We start from the raw sequence: 16,554 nt of genomic DNA, 5'->3' as shown, positions 1-16,554 counted from the left end.
GGGGGTAGGGAAAGTGCACAGTGATCCTCCCTTTTCCCCCAGCCCCCTCCCCTCTGGTAGCACCGAGGGCCGGAAAGTAGCTCCCAGGCTCCCAATCAACTGGACGCTTCTTCAGGGACCCAAGGAAGGAAGGAATCAGTGACATTTCCACAGGGACCAAGAATTCACCTTTACCTACTGCTCCCATGATCCCCTAAACCTGACACTATTTCACATACCACCCTGGGTGCCCTGCTGGTCTCCCCTCCAATCAAGGGGTGCAGGTGGAAAGAGAGATTCAGAACACAGAGGTGGCAAGGGGGCCTCAGGGGGACAGGGCCACTCACCTTGAGGTTGCCATCAGCTGTGATTCGTAGCCGGTTGCAGGTCCCACAGAAATGCTCTGACATGGACGTGATGAAGCTGACCTGGCCTCGGAAGCCAGGGATTTTAAAGGCCTGAGGGTTAGGGGAAGGACAGTGGAGGGGATGGGATGGGTGGCTGAGCCCCAGCTCTCACCCCACAGCCCTCTTCCCGAGGATCCCTGTGGAAGGCAGTACCCAAGGCCCTCAGACAACAGAAGACTCCAGTAGGAGGGATGACCTGAGCTTTCTGCCTGCACCTGGCCTACCCGAAAGGACACCTGCTAAGAATACAGGAACCTGAGGGCACCACGTCCAGAAAAGGCCACATGGGAGAGCAGGACAAGTGCCCCTCCGGCACTTACTGGAGTGTGTCCTACAACAAGTTAATTTCTTAACCCCCGCCCCACACTGAACCTGCTTCTTCCTCCACAAGGCAGGGAGGCTGTTGTGATGGTGCCGTAATGCTTCCCGCTAAATGGTATGGCCCTGCATCGCTGCATTCTCATCTCAGTGCAACCACTGCCAGCTCTCCAGTCCTAGGGTGGAGACACCACCTGCCTCCCAGCCCCACCCTCCTGTCCCCAACCTTGGCTGTGCTGGATTCCTCCTCGGGCAGCTTCTCCAGCTCCGGCCACTGCTGCCGGAGAGTGTCCAGCATCTCCTTGTAGCTGACCATCTTCCTGAAGTTCCACTTGTTGCCTGTGTTGGGTTGGGAGCTACTGAGTCACAGAGCTGCAGGGGCCCAGGGTCTTCAAGTCCATTCTCCCACATGGCCCAGGAATCAGTTCTCCTGCCTCTTGGACGAGAGGTCAGGATGCCCTGCCTAAACGGGGGATCACATCACACCCATGCTGGATCCTGAGAAGCCTCCGAGGCTACATCACAGGCCTAGCCTGGTGCCTGCCCAGGCCCCTCCCCACCATCCCTGGAGAAATTCCTACACACATGGCAGAGCTCCAGGGTCAGCAGCACCCACAGGGTGAGCCAGACCTTGCCCGCCCCATTCAACCCTTCCCAGGGTCCTCAGCAGCCCCCGGCCATGCTCTCAGCGTGGCCCTGGCCTGGCTCTGTCGACAGGCCCCTCCCTCCCCTTCCGTCCCCTGACCCCATCACTGACCATCAAAAGGCATGTACTCTATGAAGCGCACGTCCAGGGGGAGTCCCTTGGTTAAGGCCACAAAGTTCAGGAGCTCGTCCTCGTTCAGGCCTCGCATCACCACACAGTTCACCTGGCCGGGGAACAAAGGGCCATAAGGGCTGTCCCCCTCCCGTTCTTTTGTAGGGATGACCTTTGGGGGGCTGACACCTGCACAGACTCTCCACTGGAGGTCCCATTCCTTGCCTCTCCCCCTAATTCTCCTTTGGTTGGGGCATTCCATGCAGTCACTGGTTTTCTCCCCTCTCTTGTGGGGGTGGGGGCAGGGTTGGATGCAGCAGGCAAGGAAGGGGTGAGGGGCACACTGTAGCTGCAGTGGCCAGGGCTGGGAGCTGTCATGGCACCAGGAGCTGGCAGTAGAAGGCCCAGCCAGGGTGGAGGGGGCAGGAAGTCGGGGGTCAGCCGAGCGGCATGCCCTCACCTTCACAGGGTTGTAGCCCAGCTCAATGGCCTTGTGGATGCCCTCCATGACCTTGTGGAAACCTGTGGGGAGGGAGAGAAGGAAGGGTCCAGGCGCGTACCCCCTCCCCCTGCCCCCTCACACCCACAGGGGAGCACCAGAGCTAGGAGGAGCCTGGGAGACCACGGGGTCCAGGACCAGGTAGTAAACATTTTAGGCTTTGCAGGCCTAATTGAGGATATTATGGAGGTACGTGTCATAAAGATTTCATGGACTAAGTTTGGAATATGATAATAACTGAGCATAATTTTTTGTGACATAGCTCTACAAGGAGAATGGAAGAATGGAATTCTTTTTGCAGGGATAACACTTTGCTTAATTTGTTAACACATTAACATAATTAATGTTCCCTATCATTGAACTGATTGCAAATGTTCTCTGCAAAATCCATTCTTGGCTTGCAGGCTGTGGGAAAAACAAGGCACCGGGCTGGATTTGGCTGGTGGGCTGTAATGTGCCAACCCTGTGAACCCTCTCAGAGTCTAGAGGGGAAACTGAGGCCCAGAGAGAGGCAGTACCCTGCTAGAACCCTCACACCCTGTGTTTCAGAAGGCAGGTTTCCTGACCCTGTCAGGGCTTGCTCCTTGACAGTCCGTCCGTTCATTCACTCTACATATGCTCACCAGGCACCTACTCGGCGCAGCTGCTGGGCCAGGGCTGGCGAGCGATTACTAAGGGTGTGGTTCTCACCTATCTCTGTGGTTAACCCACAGCAAACGTGATCCCACGCTGGCTTCTCCTCACCCCCAGCTCACTCATGCATCCAAACATTTCAGCGCCTACTGCATGCCGGCCCCACCCATCTCCCCCAAGACTGCACAGCCTGGTGATCATGTGTGGTTCACAGCTGGGACGGCACCTGAGAGAGGGTGGCCCAGTGATGGCCTCTGTGGTTTCCTGGTGGCATTTTTGGATGGCCGAGCGAGGGAGGGCAAAGCGAGGGAAGTGCAGCTTTTCCATCAAATGATCTAGAAGTTTCTCTTCTGTAAAGCACTCTTCCTCCAAAAGGAGGTGGTGGACACAGGAGTATGAGTGGAAAGGCAGATCTGACGTTAGGATAAACTGTCTCCAATCCTCAATCCAGGAAGGGAGACAAGGAGGTACGGAGTGTGTGTGTGTGTGATGCCCGCAAACACACCCTCCACTTTCCCACCTCAGAGCCCTCACCGGGCCTTGACTGACGTTCCCTCTCAGAGTGAGTTTCCTTGATCCAAATCCCCTCCTCAACCCAGTTCCTCAAGGGCCAGTGTCCACGCCTCCTCCTTGAAGCCCTCCTAGTCCTCCCCTGCTAGGAGTTCTCTCTCCCTCTCTGCAGCACTTTCATTGACACCACAAGCAAAGCTGGCCAGCGACATCACACCTTTTGACCCTTAGAAGTCTGTAAGGCAGGGCAATGTCCTGTGTCTCTCTGTCCTCGCCACAGCACCTGGAGCAGCCCTTTACAGGCAAGGACTCCATGGGTGCTTCCTCAGCACACAGATGGGTGTAAACAGGGAGTCACACCCTGGTGCGAGAATCTCTGCCCCAACATGAGGCCCACGGCCCAAGAGACACTGGGGGAGGGTTGGTCTAACGAGACCTGGGGCTCGGGGCTGCTCTCTCTCCCCACCTCCAGCCTCCGTGCTGAAGCTCAGCAGGTGTGCTTGCTGCAGCGGGTGAAAGAAGAAGCTTATATCCAGGATGGACATGGAGCATCACTGGGGGCACGGGGGCCCCACCTGCCAGTGCTCGCCCTGACTCTGGCATCTCAGGGCAGTTGCTTCCACCCTGGGCTCCCCACATTTCCTCAGAGCTCATTATGGGGTGACCAACGCATCCCAGTTTGCCAGGGACCATCTTGGTTTTAAAACTGAAAGGCCTGTGTTCTGGAAATCCTCTCAGCCCTGGGCAAACTGGGCGCAGGTAGAGAGAGGTTGGGCACTCTAGTTCTTAACATCTGATTCCAAAATGTCCCCAAGGGTATGGCTACAGTGACGAGGGCCATTTGGTGAGGGTGAAGCGTGAGAAATAAAGGCCTAGGTTTATTTATAGCCCAGACACACAGAGGGAGGGACCAGGCCCCTAGCCTAGCACAGTCACCAGTCACACACCCCCCAGCTACATGGGCCCTGGGAGGGACGCCCTCCACTGTGTGCCACATCTGATCACCTTTCCTGCGGACGATGAACTCAAACTTGGCCGGCACCAGCGTGTCCAGGCTGATGTTGATGGCACTGAGACCAGCTTTCTGAAGCGAAGGCAGCAGCCGGGCTAGGTTGATGCCGTTGGTGGTGACACCGATGGTCCTCAGCCCTTCCAGCCGGTGGAGCTGGGCTGGAGAAAGAACAGGAGGGGGCGTCAGGCTGCTTGTTCTTGGTGACGCTGGGAGAAGAGCTGGAAGGAGATTCTGAGTCCCAAAGAGATGGACACAAAAGGGGCTCTCTGCGGACCTCTATTAATCAGGCTTAGCTTAACAAGAAACCTAAGAATAAAAACAACGATAAAAATAACCAAAAGATTAAACCCTGCGTGGTCACTCTGCTAGAGGCCCTGCTGAGGGCTCTGTGTGCCTGAGCCACTGAGGCCTCAACAGTGACCATCCTCATTTAACAGACAAGGAAAGGGAGGCGCAGAGAGATTAAGAAAAGCACTTAAAGTCACAGGGCTAGTAAGAAGAACAGCTGAGATTCAAATCCATGTGTACCTCACTCCAGGACTGTGCTCTTAATAACAACTCACGGGTCCTGATAGTCTGAATAATAGAAACAAAAAGTGTTTGAATGACATGCTAAACAGACTTCTCTATTCCACCAAAAATCCCCAGAAATAACAGAAGGATTAAAAAAGAATCCTTAATAGCATTAGAAGACAAGAAAGAACGTCTTCAACGGCCCAGAAAGGTGGAGAAATACTGAAAGAGAGAAAGCAGATGAGGATCAGATAGCCTGAGGAGACCACAGCCCAAAGCACACGCAGGAGGAGGTTCTGTACAAAGTGGGAGGGTAAGCAAACGCACCAAGCTTAGCAGTCACATAGCCAAGGAGTAGGAGGGTCCTTGGTTACGTCAAGGAGGTTGCCTGTCTGAGGAACTGTATTTGGACGTGCTGGGTAAGTCGGTTTCCCTCCCATCCCTATGAGCAGGGAGAAGGCAGCAGCTTTTACCCCAAGGCCAGGGCGCTTAAGCTCGCTGAAGGTGATGGGGCAGCCCAGAGCACCTGCTGACACTCAGGAGATATGGGAGCCCTGAAGCCCAGCAGGACCTCATATGCCTTCTCCACGACCTCAGGGACAACAGCATAAAGAGAAACAGCGTTGACAAACAGGCCAACAGAAGCCTTGGGTACTCAGATAAGTATATAGCCAAGCATCAGCAAACATTTAAGGAGAAGGCTGAGAAAGAAAGATACATTCCACAAGTAGAAAAATGAAAGAGGAAGGAGAAGTGACAGAGATAAGAGAAGACAATTCTTTTAAAAATCAGAGTTAGATGAAAAAATCCTCAACAAAATATTAGCAAGGCCAATTCACCAACTCATTAAAAGGAGATCATACACTCTGATCAAGTGAGATTTATTCCAGGGATGCAAGGATGGTTCACCATCTACAAGATCAATGTGACACCACATTAACAAAATAAAGGCTTTTAAGTCATACAATCATCTCAATAGAGGTAGGAAAAGGTTTGACAAAATTCAACATCAATTCATGATAAAAACTCTCAACGAAGTGGGCATAGAAGGAATGCTCCTCGACATAATAAACGCCATATATGACAAGCCCACAGCTAACATCATACCCAGTGGTGAAAAGCTGACTTTTTCCTGTAAGATCAGGAACAAGACAAGATTGCCCACTCTCCCCACTTTTATTCAACATAGTATTGGAAATTTTTGCCAGAGCAATTACACAAGAAAAAGAAATAAAAGTCATCCAAATCAGAAAGGAAGAAGTAAAACTGTCACTATTTGCAGATGACATATTATATATAGAAAATCCTAAAGACTCCAAAAAACTGTTAGAACTGATAAACAAATTCAGTAAAGTTGTAGGATACAAAATCAATATAAAAAAATCTGTTGCATTTACATACACTAATAACAAACTGTCAGAAAGAGAAATTAAGAAAACAATCCCATTTACAATTATGTCAAAAAGAATAAAATACCAGGAATCAATTTAGCCAGGCAGGTGAAAGACTTGTACACTGTAAACTATAAGACATTGATGAAAGAAATTGAAGAAGCCACAGAATCAGTGCAATCTCTATCAAAATTCCAGCGGCATTTTTCACGAAAATAGAATAATCCTAAAATTCGTATGGGACCACAAAAGATCCCAAATAGCCAGGACAATCTCGTGAAAGAGGAACAAAGCTGAAGGTATGCTCCCAGATTTCAAATTATATTATAAAACTATAGTAATCAAAACAGTATGGTACTGTAATAAAAACAGGCACATAGATCAACAGAACAGAATAGAAAGCCCAGAAATAAACCCATGTCTATATGGTCAATTAATTTACAACAAAGGAGCCAATAATATACAATGGGGAAAGGAAAGTCTTTTCAATAAATGGTGTTAGGAAAACTGGACAGCCACATGCAAAAGAATGAAACTGGACTGCTCTATTAACCATAAACAAAAATTAACTCAAAATGGATTACAGACTTGATCCGAAACCATAAAACTCCTAGAAGAAAACCTAGATGGTAGCTCCATGACATTTGTCTTGGCGATGATTTTTTGGATTTGACATGAAAGGCAAAGGCACCAAAAGCAAAAATAGACAAATGCGACTACATCAAACCATAAAACTTCTGCACATCAAAGGAAATCATCAAGAAAAAGACAACCTAGCAAATGGGATAAAATATTTGCAAATCATGTATCTCATAAGGGGTTAATACCCAAAATATATAAAGAACTCATACAATCGCAAAAAAGTTAACAATCCAATTAAAAAATCGGTGGAGGATCTGAATAGACATTTTTCTAAAGAAGACACACAGATAGCCCACAGGTACATAAAATGATGCTCAACATCACTAATCATCAGGGAAATGCAAATCAAAATCACAGTGAGGTATCACCTCACGTCTGTTAGAATGGTTATCATCAAAAAGAGAAGATATAACAACTGTTGGTGAGGATGTGGAGAAAAGGGAACTCTTGTACACTGATAGTGGGAATGCAAATTGGTGTAGCCACTATGGAAAACAGTCTGAAGGTTCCTCAAAAAATTAAAAATAGAACTATCATGAGATCCAGCATTTCCACTTCTAAGTATTTATTAGAAGAAAACCAAAACACTAACTCAAAAAAGCCCTGTGCACCTCCATGTTCACTGCAGCACTATTTACAGTGGCCAAGACCTGGAGTGATCTAAATGTCCATCTATGGACGAATGGATAAAGAAAACGCGATATGCATACACAATGGAATATTATTCAGCCATAAAGAAGAATGAAATCTTGCCATTTGAGACAGTATGAATGGACTTTGAGGGCATTATACTAAGTAAAGTGAGTCAGACAGAGAAATATATGATCTCACTTATATGTGGAATCTAAAAAAAAAAAAATCCAGAAAAACAAAACAAAACTGAACTCATAGATACAAAGAACAGATTGGTGGTTGCCAGAGGTGGAGTGTATGGGGTGGGCCAAATGTGTTTGAAGGGGATCAAAAGGTACAAATGTCCAGTTATAAGATAAGTAAGTCATGGGGAAGTATGGACGGCATGGTGACTACAGTTAATGATGCTGTATTGTATAGTTGCAAGTTTCTAAAAGAGTAGACTTTAAAAGTTCTCATCACAAGAAAAACTATTATAACTATGTGTGAGGATGTATGTTAACTAGACCTATTGTGGCGATCATTCGAATCATTATGTTGTACACCTGAAACTAATGTTATATGTCAACTATATCTCAATAAAAAAAGTCAGAGTTATCCTCAGGGGGATAAACATGACATCCTGAAAATGAGAAAATGAACTAACTACAACTCACGAAAATAAAATATATATATAGTTGTAGAAAGAAAAAACTCGATGGAAAAGCAGAAGGGACACATATCAAGAGTAAACAAGCAAGCTGAATACTGAGCACAGGCATTCTCGCAGAACTGCATACAAAAGAACAAAGGAATGAGACTGAAAGAAACCCACCAAGTCACATTTAAATCCAATAAAATCTAGAGAAAAGATATTGTGGCAGAATGTCCACAGTGGTTACTTTGATCAGTAGAATTATAGGTGATTTTTATATTTACTTATCCAGAGATAAAATTTATTTCAAACTACTTGAATGCCTGAATCTTGGCCAAGAATCAGCTCAGCTCCGCATGAGAGCAGAAATCAGTCAAGTGCCTCAGCGAAGCTGGACTGAGAGAAAGGCCGAAGATCACAAAATTAACACCCAGTTTAGGTAGGGGTGTGCGCAAATGCACATGCTCGTGGTGTAAACTAACATCATATAACGTTTCCGGAGCTAAGTTCTGGACCTTGAGAGGGTTATACGGTCATCCCTCAATCACCATGGGGGACTGGCTCTAGGATCCCCTGTGGATGCTAAAATTTGTGGATGCTCAAGTCCCTTATAAAAAAGGCGTAGTATTTGCACATAACCTATGCACATCCTCCCACATACTTTAAATCATCTCTAGATTACTTATAATACCTAATACAAGGTAAATATAAACAGTAAACAGTTGTTATACTGTATTTTTTAGGAAATAATGACAAGAGAAAAAAGTCTGTACAGGTTGAGTACAGATGCAAGCATCATAGGCTTTTCAATCTGTGGCTGGTGGAATTCATTCATGTGGAATCTGTGGAAATGGAGGGCTGACTGTATGTGGAACTTTATAAAGCCTTTGACCTGAAATTTGACTTCTAATAATTTAACCTAAGGAAATAATCATGGATGTGAACAATATTTATCGACAAGATGTTTGTTAGAGAGCAACACATAAAAAAAGGAAGAGGGAAATCATCCAGATAGCCAACAATTAAAATCTGGCTAAATTATGCTTTCTCTGGATGATAGAATATTACACAACAGAAAGTGACTCTGTAAATGTGGTAGGATGTTGGGAAATGCACATGCTATATTAAGTTGGAAGGGCAGTTAAAAACAGTAGTTAAAAACTAGATGCAAAGAAAAAAAGACAGTGGGTCACCAAGCCAAAATGTTGACAGCGGTTACTATTGGGCAGTAGTGATATTCTTTCTGCTTATCTGAAATAAACATGTATTACTTTTGTAATAAGTAGATGAAAGTTTATAAGCAAAAGTTGTTGTTTTAAAAGGAAAGACAAGAGCTTTACTCTGGGGATTTCTTAACATGGAAAATTACCAGTAGTTGTTGGCTCCCTGTGCCAAACCAACCCTGGAGAAACACAGAATCCAGGAACCTTAAAAAAAGAAAATCTTGAGAAACTCATGGGCAGATGGACTCTGAAATCGCTTGGGGGAGGGGTTTGCAGCCTGGGGGTGAAGGCAACTGGCAGAGGATGGAGCAGTTCAAGGAAGGCAAGGCAGTTCAAGCTCTATTCTTGCTGTCACCCACTGCCACCCTCAGAACAGTCATTACTTGTCCCCTCACTGAAGAAATCGGTGGCATCAGCCCCAGAGAACTAGCTCAGGAATCCACTGGAGGAAAACTCAGGGAAGCTGTGAAAGCCCTGCCAGAAGAGGAGTTGAGGAGAACGGTGGGGGGGGGACACTGACCAGCCCCAGGCACTCCTCCCTTGTCTCTCCCCCTCCAAAGCCCCAGGACTGTGGGTTAAAATCAAGGGTGACTGCCTTCTCCCTGAGGGTTTGAAGGTGGGAACCTGCAGCAGTCACAGTATATAACTCCAAGAGGTACCGTTCTCCTCACAATCTCAATGAAGAGTGTCTCCTGGAGTTGTGCAGTGCACAACCTGTACAGTCTTACACAGCAAGGCTGGTCATTTCATGGGGAGATTACAAACATGAGTGAATAACTCATATTCTGGAATCTCAAGCTCCTTTGGCCTATCAAAGACTAAGATCTGGCCTTCAACCTTTTGCCATTAAACAATGCCAAACAGAAAAAGCTAACATCCTCAGAGGAACAAACTTACCAGCTAAAAACTAAGGAGACACTTGAGAAGTACAACTAACGTCCATCACCCCTCTCAAAAAAAAAAACCTGTGAAATATATACCAACAGAAGAAAAATTAAAACAGACAGATCAAGAATGTAAGATAAATATGATAAATACAGTAAAAGAAATAAAGAAGGATATTAACAATATAAAACAAAAATTTTCACATAAAAAAGAACAAGGAGAAATAGTAGATAAAAACAATTGCAAAATAAAGAACACAAGAAATAAGATAAACAGTAATATGGACACAGAAGGAGAAATTGGTGGGTTAGGAGGAAAGATTAAAGGGCTCCCCCAGGAAAAAGAGGAGGACAGTAAGAAATCAAAATATAATTTAAGACCCGTGGAGGCTATAAGTAGAAGGGCCAACATTCAGAGAATAGAGTCCCAGGAAAAAAGTGAAATGGAGAGAAGGAAATATCTGAAGAAATAATGGAGAAAATTTTCCCCAAATTTAAAACAAATGGCTTAGTACTGAAAGGAAAACTTTACTGAATCTCAACAGGACAGATGAGGAAAAGCCTATTCTAGACATATTATAGTAAAATTTAAGAAAATTAGATACAAAGAAAACATTGTAATAACTTCCAGAGAAAAGGAACTACTGACAGCAAGACCCAGACTAACGTTAGACTCTCCCGGCAGCCATACTGGCTCCAAGAAGACCACACAGTGATCGTCTCATCTCAAGGAAGGAACGAACCTGGAACCTCCAGTTTTGTACGCATTCAAGTAACATTATAAAACCACTACTTTAAAACATTATAAAAACTACCTGGCATGCCAGATTTAATTAGATTCAACATTGAAATCAGACTAACTATTAGACCCACATTGGAAAAACTTTTAGAGGAAATACTCAAATAAGAAATAATTTCAGGAGATGCTATAAGAATTATGGGAATTATGGGTGATTGAATACCTTGGTAAAGTTTGTTATTATCTGAAAAGACAGAGAGTGTACTTACAAGAAACAGAGAGGAGAAGACTATTCACAATAACCCAGAAGTACTGGCATAAAGACAGACATATAGACCGATGGAACAGAATAGAGAACCCAGAAACAAACCTTCATGTATTTGGTCAAATGCCTTTTGACAAGGGTGCCAAGACCATTCGATGCGGGAAAGGATGGTCTTTTCAACAAATGGTGCTGGGGAAACTGGATATCCACATGCGAAAGAATGAGGTTGGACCCTTACATAACATCATACACAAAAATTAACGCAAAATGGATCAAGGACCTAAACGTAAGTCCTAAAACAATTAAAGCCTTGGAAGAAATTATAGGACAAAAACTTCACAACATTGCATTTAGCAGTGATTTCTTGGATATGACACCAAAGACACAGGAAAAAAGGACTTGCCCTACCAGATAAGGGACTTACTATGAAGAGACAGTGAGTAAGACTGTATGATATTGGCATAAAGATCAACAAACTGACCAGCAAAACAGAACGGAACCCAAAACAGACTAACGCACACGTGCTAGGCTTGTGGAGCAAGTCGGGACTATACAATAAAATGAACTAGAAAAAAATGACTTTCCATATAGAAAAAATGAAATGGGATTCCCAAAAATCACCCACAGATTAACTAGGATTTAAATGCAAAAAGCAAAACTTTAATTTTTTTTAGTAGAAACATAGGTAGTTGTTCTGCCCTTGGGTGAGACGTTTCATTAACAAGCTATAAAAAGCACTAACCATAAAAAGACAAAATTGACAAATTTAAGAACTACTACCGGTCAAAAGAATTGTTATGCAAAGTGTGGCTTGTGTTTTCAAACTGGCAGAAGACATTTGCAACATGCATAAAGAACTTTTACCAAACCAATATGAAAGGACAAATAACCAAATAGAAAAACGGGCAAACGACACGATCCAGTACTACACAGAAAAAGAAATATATATGGTTAATAAACCTGTGACAAGATGCCTGATCTCAAATCAAGGCCACAATAAAACACCGTTTTACACCCGTCCCACTGGCAGAAATCCAGAATGAGATTGCCGAGCGTTGGGGAGGATGTGGTTCAAAGGCTCTCTTATGTGCAGCCGGTGAGGGTGTAAATCGGCACAACCACAGAAAGATAACGCTAAATTGTTTTCCCAAGTTAAACATTCACTTGTCCTACAACTCAGCAATTCCACTCCCAGAGAAACCGTACTCCAGGATACGTGAACGAGGATACACATGTTTAAAGCAGCACTCTTTCTGATTATCACAACACTAAAAACATCCCAAATGCTCACTAATAGAAGAAAGTGTGGTATATTCATATAATGGCACAGTAGATTGCAGAGAAAAGGAATGAATTATGACTCAAGATGACATGTATGAATTTCACTTGCATCAAATGAGTGAGCCCTGAACGAATACACACAGCACGACTCTTATAAAGTGCACAAACATGCTCTCTCAGCTTTAAAAAGCAAGGGAGTGATAAATGCAAAATTTAGGAGGGTTTCCCTCAGAGGTGGAGGTACACAGAGAGGGAAGTCCACACAGGGAGGGAAGTCCACAGAGGTGGTTAAAAGTTATTGCCCGTGTTTTTATTCTTCCAAAAACAAAATCGATGAGGTAGAGGGTTGCCTTAGGAAATCATATTATTAAAACATATAAATAAATTGGTATGAATAAAGTAAAACAGGCCATGCATAGACCAATGATGAGACAATCTCATGAACCGAGGATTACGACTTAATCTAATTCTAGGTAACTAGAGTCCACCAAAAATAAAACAGAAAACTTCAGCCCTTTTCAAAAATACTCAATGGCTCCCCATTGCATCAAGCCTCTCGTGGGCTTTAAGCTGTGAGATCTAGATGCTCCCTATTTCTTCAACATAAGGGAAGGAAGAGAGGAACGGGGACAACAACAAAGGAAAAGGCCACAGGACTGCGTGATTCTGACGCTCAGGGAGCCTGCCTGACGGCGGCAGGTCACTCTTGAAGTCAGGATCCAAAACAAGCGCTCTGCAAACTCCTCCGACGCTATCCTATGGCTTGTGAGTTTAGTTCCCTTTTATTCATATTTCTTATGGAAAAATCTCAAACTTTCACTACCTAACATGGCAGCTGCTAGCCGTGTGTGGCTATTTAAATTAATTAAAATGTAATAAAGTTACAAATTCAGTTCCTGGGTCACACTAGCCGCATGTCAAGAAATGCTCAAGGCTACACATGGCTACTGTATCAGACAACACAGATAGAGAACACTTCCACCATCTGGGGAAGTTCTCTCCGACAGCGCTGCCCTAACCTCATCTCAGCTGAAAAGGAGGGGCAGAGGAACTTGTGCACACAGGCTGGGTTGGAGGAGTGCTGGAGAGCCCAGGGGTTGGCAGAGGGGATCACAGGTGAGTGCAGACAGAGAGCTGATGGCTGAATCCCTCCCACGGGGGTCTGCAGCACCAGGCCCAAGGCTGACAGGCTTCAGGCAGGGGCCAAAGAGATCAGGACAGCAGGCTCAGAGAAACCTGCAACCCTTTCACTCTGCCCGTGGGTGGGGTCTCTCGAAACTCTCCCTGGGAGGGTGGGGACAAGTGTTTGTGAGCATCCCAGCTCTGACTGCTGTTCCTTCCGCTCTTCCCCACTAGCACCCCCTGCCCTGCCCTTCAGGGTGGTTTTGCTCTAAGAAGTACCTCCGGGGAAATCAACGGAGCTAGCCTGAGACATCAGCATTAGCAAGCACAGCACCACAGGAATGCAAGGCAGTGCAGACGCCATTTGTTTGGGAGCACTTGGGACGGGGGGAGAGGGAGAGGGCAGTCTTTTACCCACATCCTTGGAGGCAGGAGGTAAATCCTCTGAAGCAGGTTACTGCAGCCAGGGCCTTGTCTTAGCTAGCATCTGTGTACTGACCAACCTTTGCCCACCCCATGCTATCAGCCAGGACCAATCAACATGGACCATCACAGCACGAAAGGCCCCTGAAGTGGCTGACGTACAGATGAGGAAACTGAGGCCCAGGGTGGGGAAGGCACCTGCACAAGTTCACAAGGCCAGGCAGTGGCAGAGCAGGAACAGGGCTGCCAACACTCCTGGCTCACATTCTTCCCGTTACGCATGTTGGCGGCTTCAGTGGAGAGCTCTGTGTCCTCAGGTCTGTGCCCAGTCATCCCTCTCTGACCGGCAGTGATCCCCACCCCTTCTGCTTTCCCACAGGCTCTGGCAAGGAGCATAGAGACTTAAGGTGGAACACGTGCCAGGGGGCAGAGGAAGTGGCCTGAACAAGGGGGCTGGGCCTGGCAGCCAGCTGAGTTCAGCAGGTTCAGCCCCTTCCTGGAATCTAGCCTGCCTGTCAGCTCCCCTGGGCCAGCCTGTCCAGCCCAGGAATGATGGCAGGATCCCAGGTGAAGTGACTAGTCGGGGCTAGAGAGAGCTGGCCACGGGGAAGGAGGGAGGAGAGGCCTGTCAGGGGTCCCTGAGCCCCTCCTTACAGCTCCCACAGCACCTGGCTCCTTAGATGGCTAGCTCCAGTGGCTGCTTCTGCCAATAGGCTGTGGGTGCTTGACCGCAGGGCTTGCAGCTCAGTCACCTTCATGTCCCCAGCACAATGCAGGCACATAACGTGGCACTCCAGAGAACGTTCACTGAACCAGCAAATGAGGCCAAGAGCTAAGGGTTGGGAGATCCCACCCAGAGCAGCAGGGATGGGGCTGGGGCTAAGCAATCCAGAACATGGAGTCTTATTTTCCTCTGATTTCATCATTTATAATTACACAAGCAAAGGTCTCTCTCTGCCTGACCTTGGGGCTTAGAATCAGTACACGGCAAGAGGCTTGAGGGACCGCCTCTCATGGAGTACTTGCCACGTGCTGGGTATTCCCTTCTCATCACCTCGCCAGGTCAACCCTATAAAGTAAGTACTCTGTTTGCCTGGAGGCTTGGGATGGATTTAAAAGTTGCCCAAAAGTATGCTACTAGTAAGTGGCCCAGCTGAGACTTACAGGCAGGTGTCGTACTTCAGAGATGGTACTTTGGACCACTCTTCATTCATCCCACAAATATCAGTGAGCAACAACTATGTGTTAGGCATGTTCTCAGGTGCTGGGAACACAGCTGTGAACAAAACCTGGCCGGCTCCCTGTGAGCTTTCACACTAGTTAATGGAGGAGACAGACAATACAAAGCAAAAATCAACACGACCAAACAACATGACGTCAGGATGAGACACAGGCTATGAAGAAAAACATGGTAGGAAAAGGGAATAGAGTAGGAGTCGCCATACTTTTTCTGCAAAAGCCCAGACGGTAAATATTTTTGGTTTTGCTGGTGACCATATGGTCTTTGTTGCAACTATTCAACCCCGCAAAAGCAGCCAAGGGCAATATGTAAATGAGTGGGTGTGGCTATGTGCCAATAAAACTTTATTAATGGACAGCGAATTTAGGATTTCATTTAATTTTCATGTGTCACAAAATGTTATTCTTCCCATTTTTTTCCAACTGTTTAGAAATATAAACCTATGCTTAGCTTGCAGGCCACACAAAAACAGGTGATGGCCCAGACTAGGCCTGTGGGCTGTAGGCTGCCAAATCCTGGGACAGAGAGTGGCTGGAGTGTGTATGTGGGGACGTACCTTAAATGGAGTGGTCAAGGAGGCCTCCCCAAGGAGAAGACATGGAGCAGAGACCTGAACGAGGCAGGCAGTGGGCCCCGTGCTCCCAGTGAAGGGCCCGGTAGGCAGTGTGATTGGAGAGTGGGGAGGGAGAGAGGGAGGATGGGAGGTAGGGGGACAGGCGGGAGGTTGAGGAGGTCAGGAGGAGCCAGACCACGTGGACCTCCAGGCCCTGGTGAGGACTTTGGTCTAAATGTGATGCCAAGCCACTGGGCTCTGGCACTTACTGGCTTTGTGACCTTGGGCAAGTTATTGAACTTCTCTGTGCCTCATTTCTTAACAAAACAGGAATAATAATGGCACCTGTCTCAGGAGGTGGTAGGACTGAGTGAGCATAAGGCTCTAGATGAATGTTAGCTGTGATGTTAATACTGGAGTCCAGCGGGATGAGGCAGGAGCTGGGAGAAGTGGTGACAACTTCCGTCAAACTCACCCACAATGTCCACCACGTCCGGCCGGATGAGTGGCTCTCCACCCGTGAGCCGGATCTTGTCTACGCCTTCCTTCACAAAGAGCCGTGCAAGGGTCAGAATCTCCTCTGTGGTCAGCAGCTTAGCCTTGGGGGTCAGTGGGACACCTTCCTCGGGCATGCAGTACTGACCTGACCGGAAGGGAGAGGATGTGAAGGCAGGAAATGACTACAGCAGTCAGGCCTGTGATGTTTCCAGTCCCCAACACTCCCCCCCAGGCTAGAAGTTTCTCCTGAACCCCATTTGGACAGTGGAGAGAGACCTCACCAAATCTGAGGGGGAACAAACCCTGAGCCAGATTCTCCCTGGGCCTCACCTTTCTCATCTACAAAATGTTAACAGCCTCTCCCCATCTGGCCTTAATATGCCTCTGTGGGGAAGCTG

At 46.5% G+C, this 16,554-nt stretch overlaps 1 protein-coding gene across 3 annotated transcripts in view; it reads right to left on the bottom strand.

Annotated features, from left to right (window-relative positions):
- Window positions 1-16,554, bottom strand: part of MOCS1 (molybdenum cofactor synthesis 1) — a 38,508-nt gene that overhangs the window by 6,508 nt on the left and 15,446 nt on the right. For all 3 annotated transcript variants that reach the window (XM_044776628.2, XM_014830918.3, XM_044776627.2), the window contains exons 3-8: window positions 16,134-16,301; window positions 4,109-4,273; window positions 1,922-1,983; window positions 1,462-1,573; window positions 931-1,043; window positions 327-437 (exon numbers count right to left, since the gene is read on the bottom strand). In XM_044776628.2, coding sequence (XP_044632563.2) covers window positions 327-437; window positions 931-1,043; window positions 1,462-1,573; window positions 1,922-1,983; window positions 4,109-4,273; window positions 16,134-16,301 — 731 coding nt within the window. The remainder of the gene's footprint in view (window positions 1-326; window positions 438-930; window positions 1,044-1,461; window positions 1,574-1,921; window positions 1,984-4,108; window positions 4,274-16,133; window positions 16,302-16,554) is intronic.

Source organism: Equus asinus, chromosome 8 (genome assembly GCF_041296235.1).
Source record: "Equus asinus isolate D_3611 breed Donkey chromosome 8, EquAss-T2T_v2, whole genome shotgun sequence".
Taxonomy (NCBI): domain Eukaryota; kingdom Metazoa; phylum Chordata; class Mammalia; order Perissodactyla; family Equidae; genus Equus; species Equus asinus.
The sequence above is the reverse complement of the archived record's forward strand: the minus strand, read 5'-3'. Positions and strand labels throughout refer to the sequence as shown.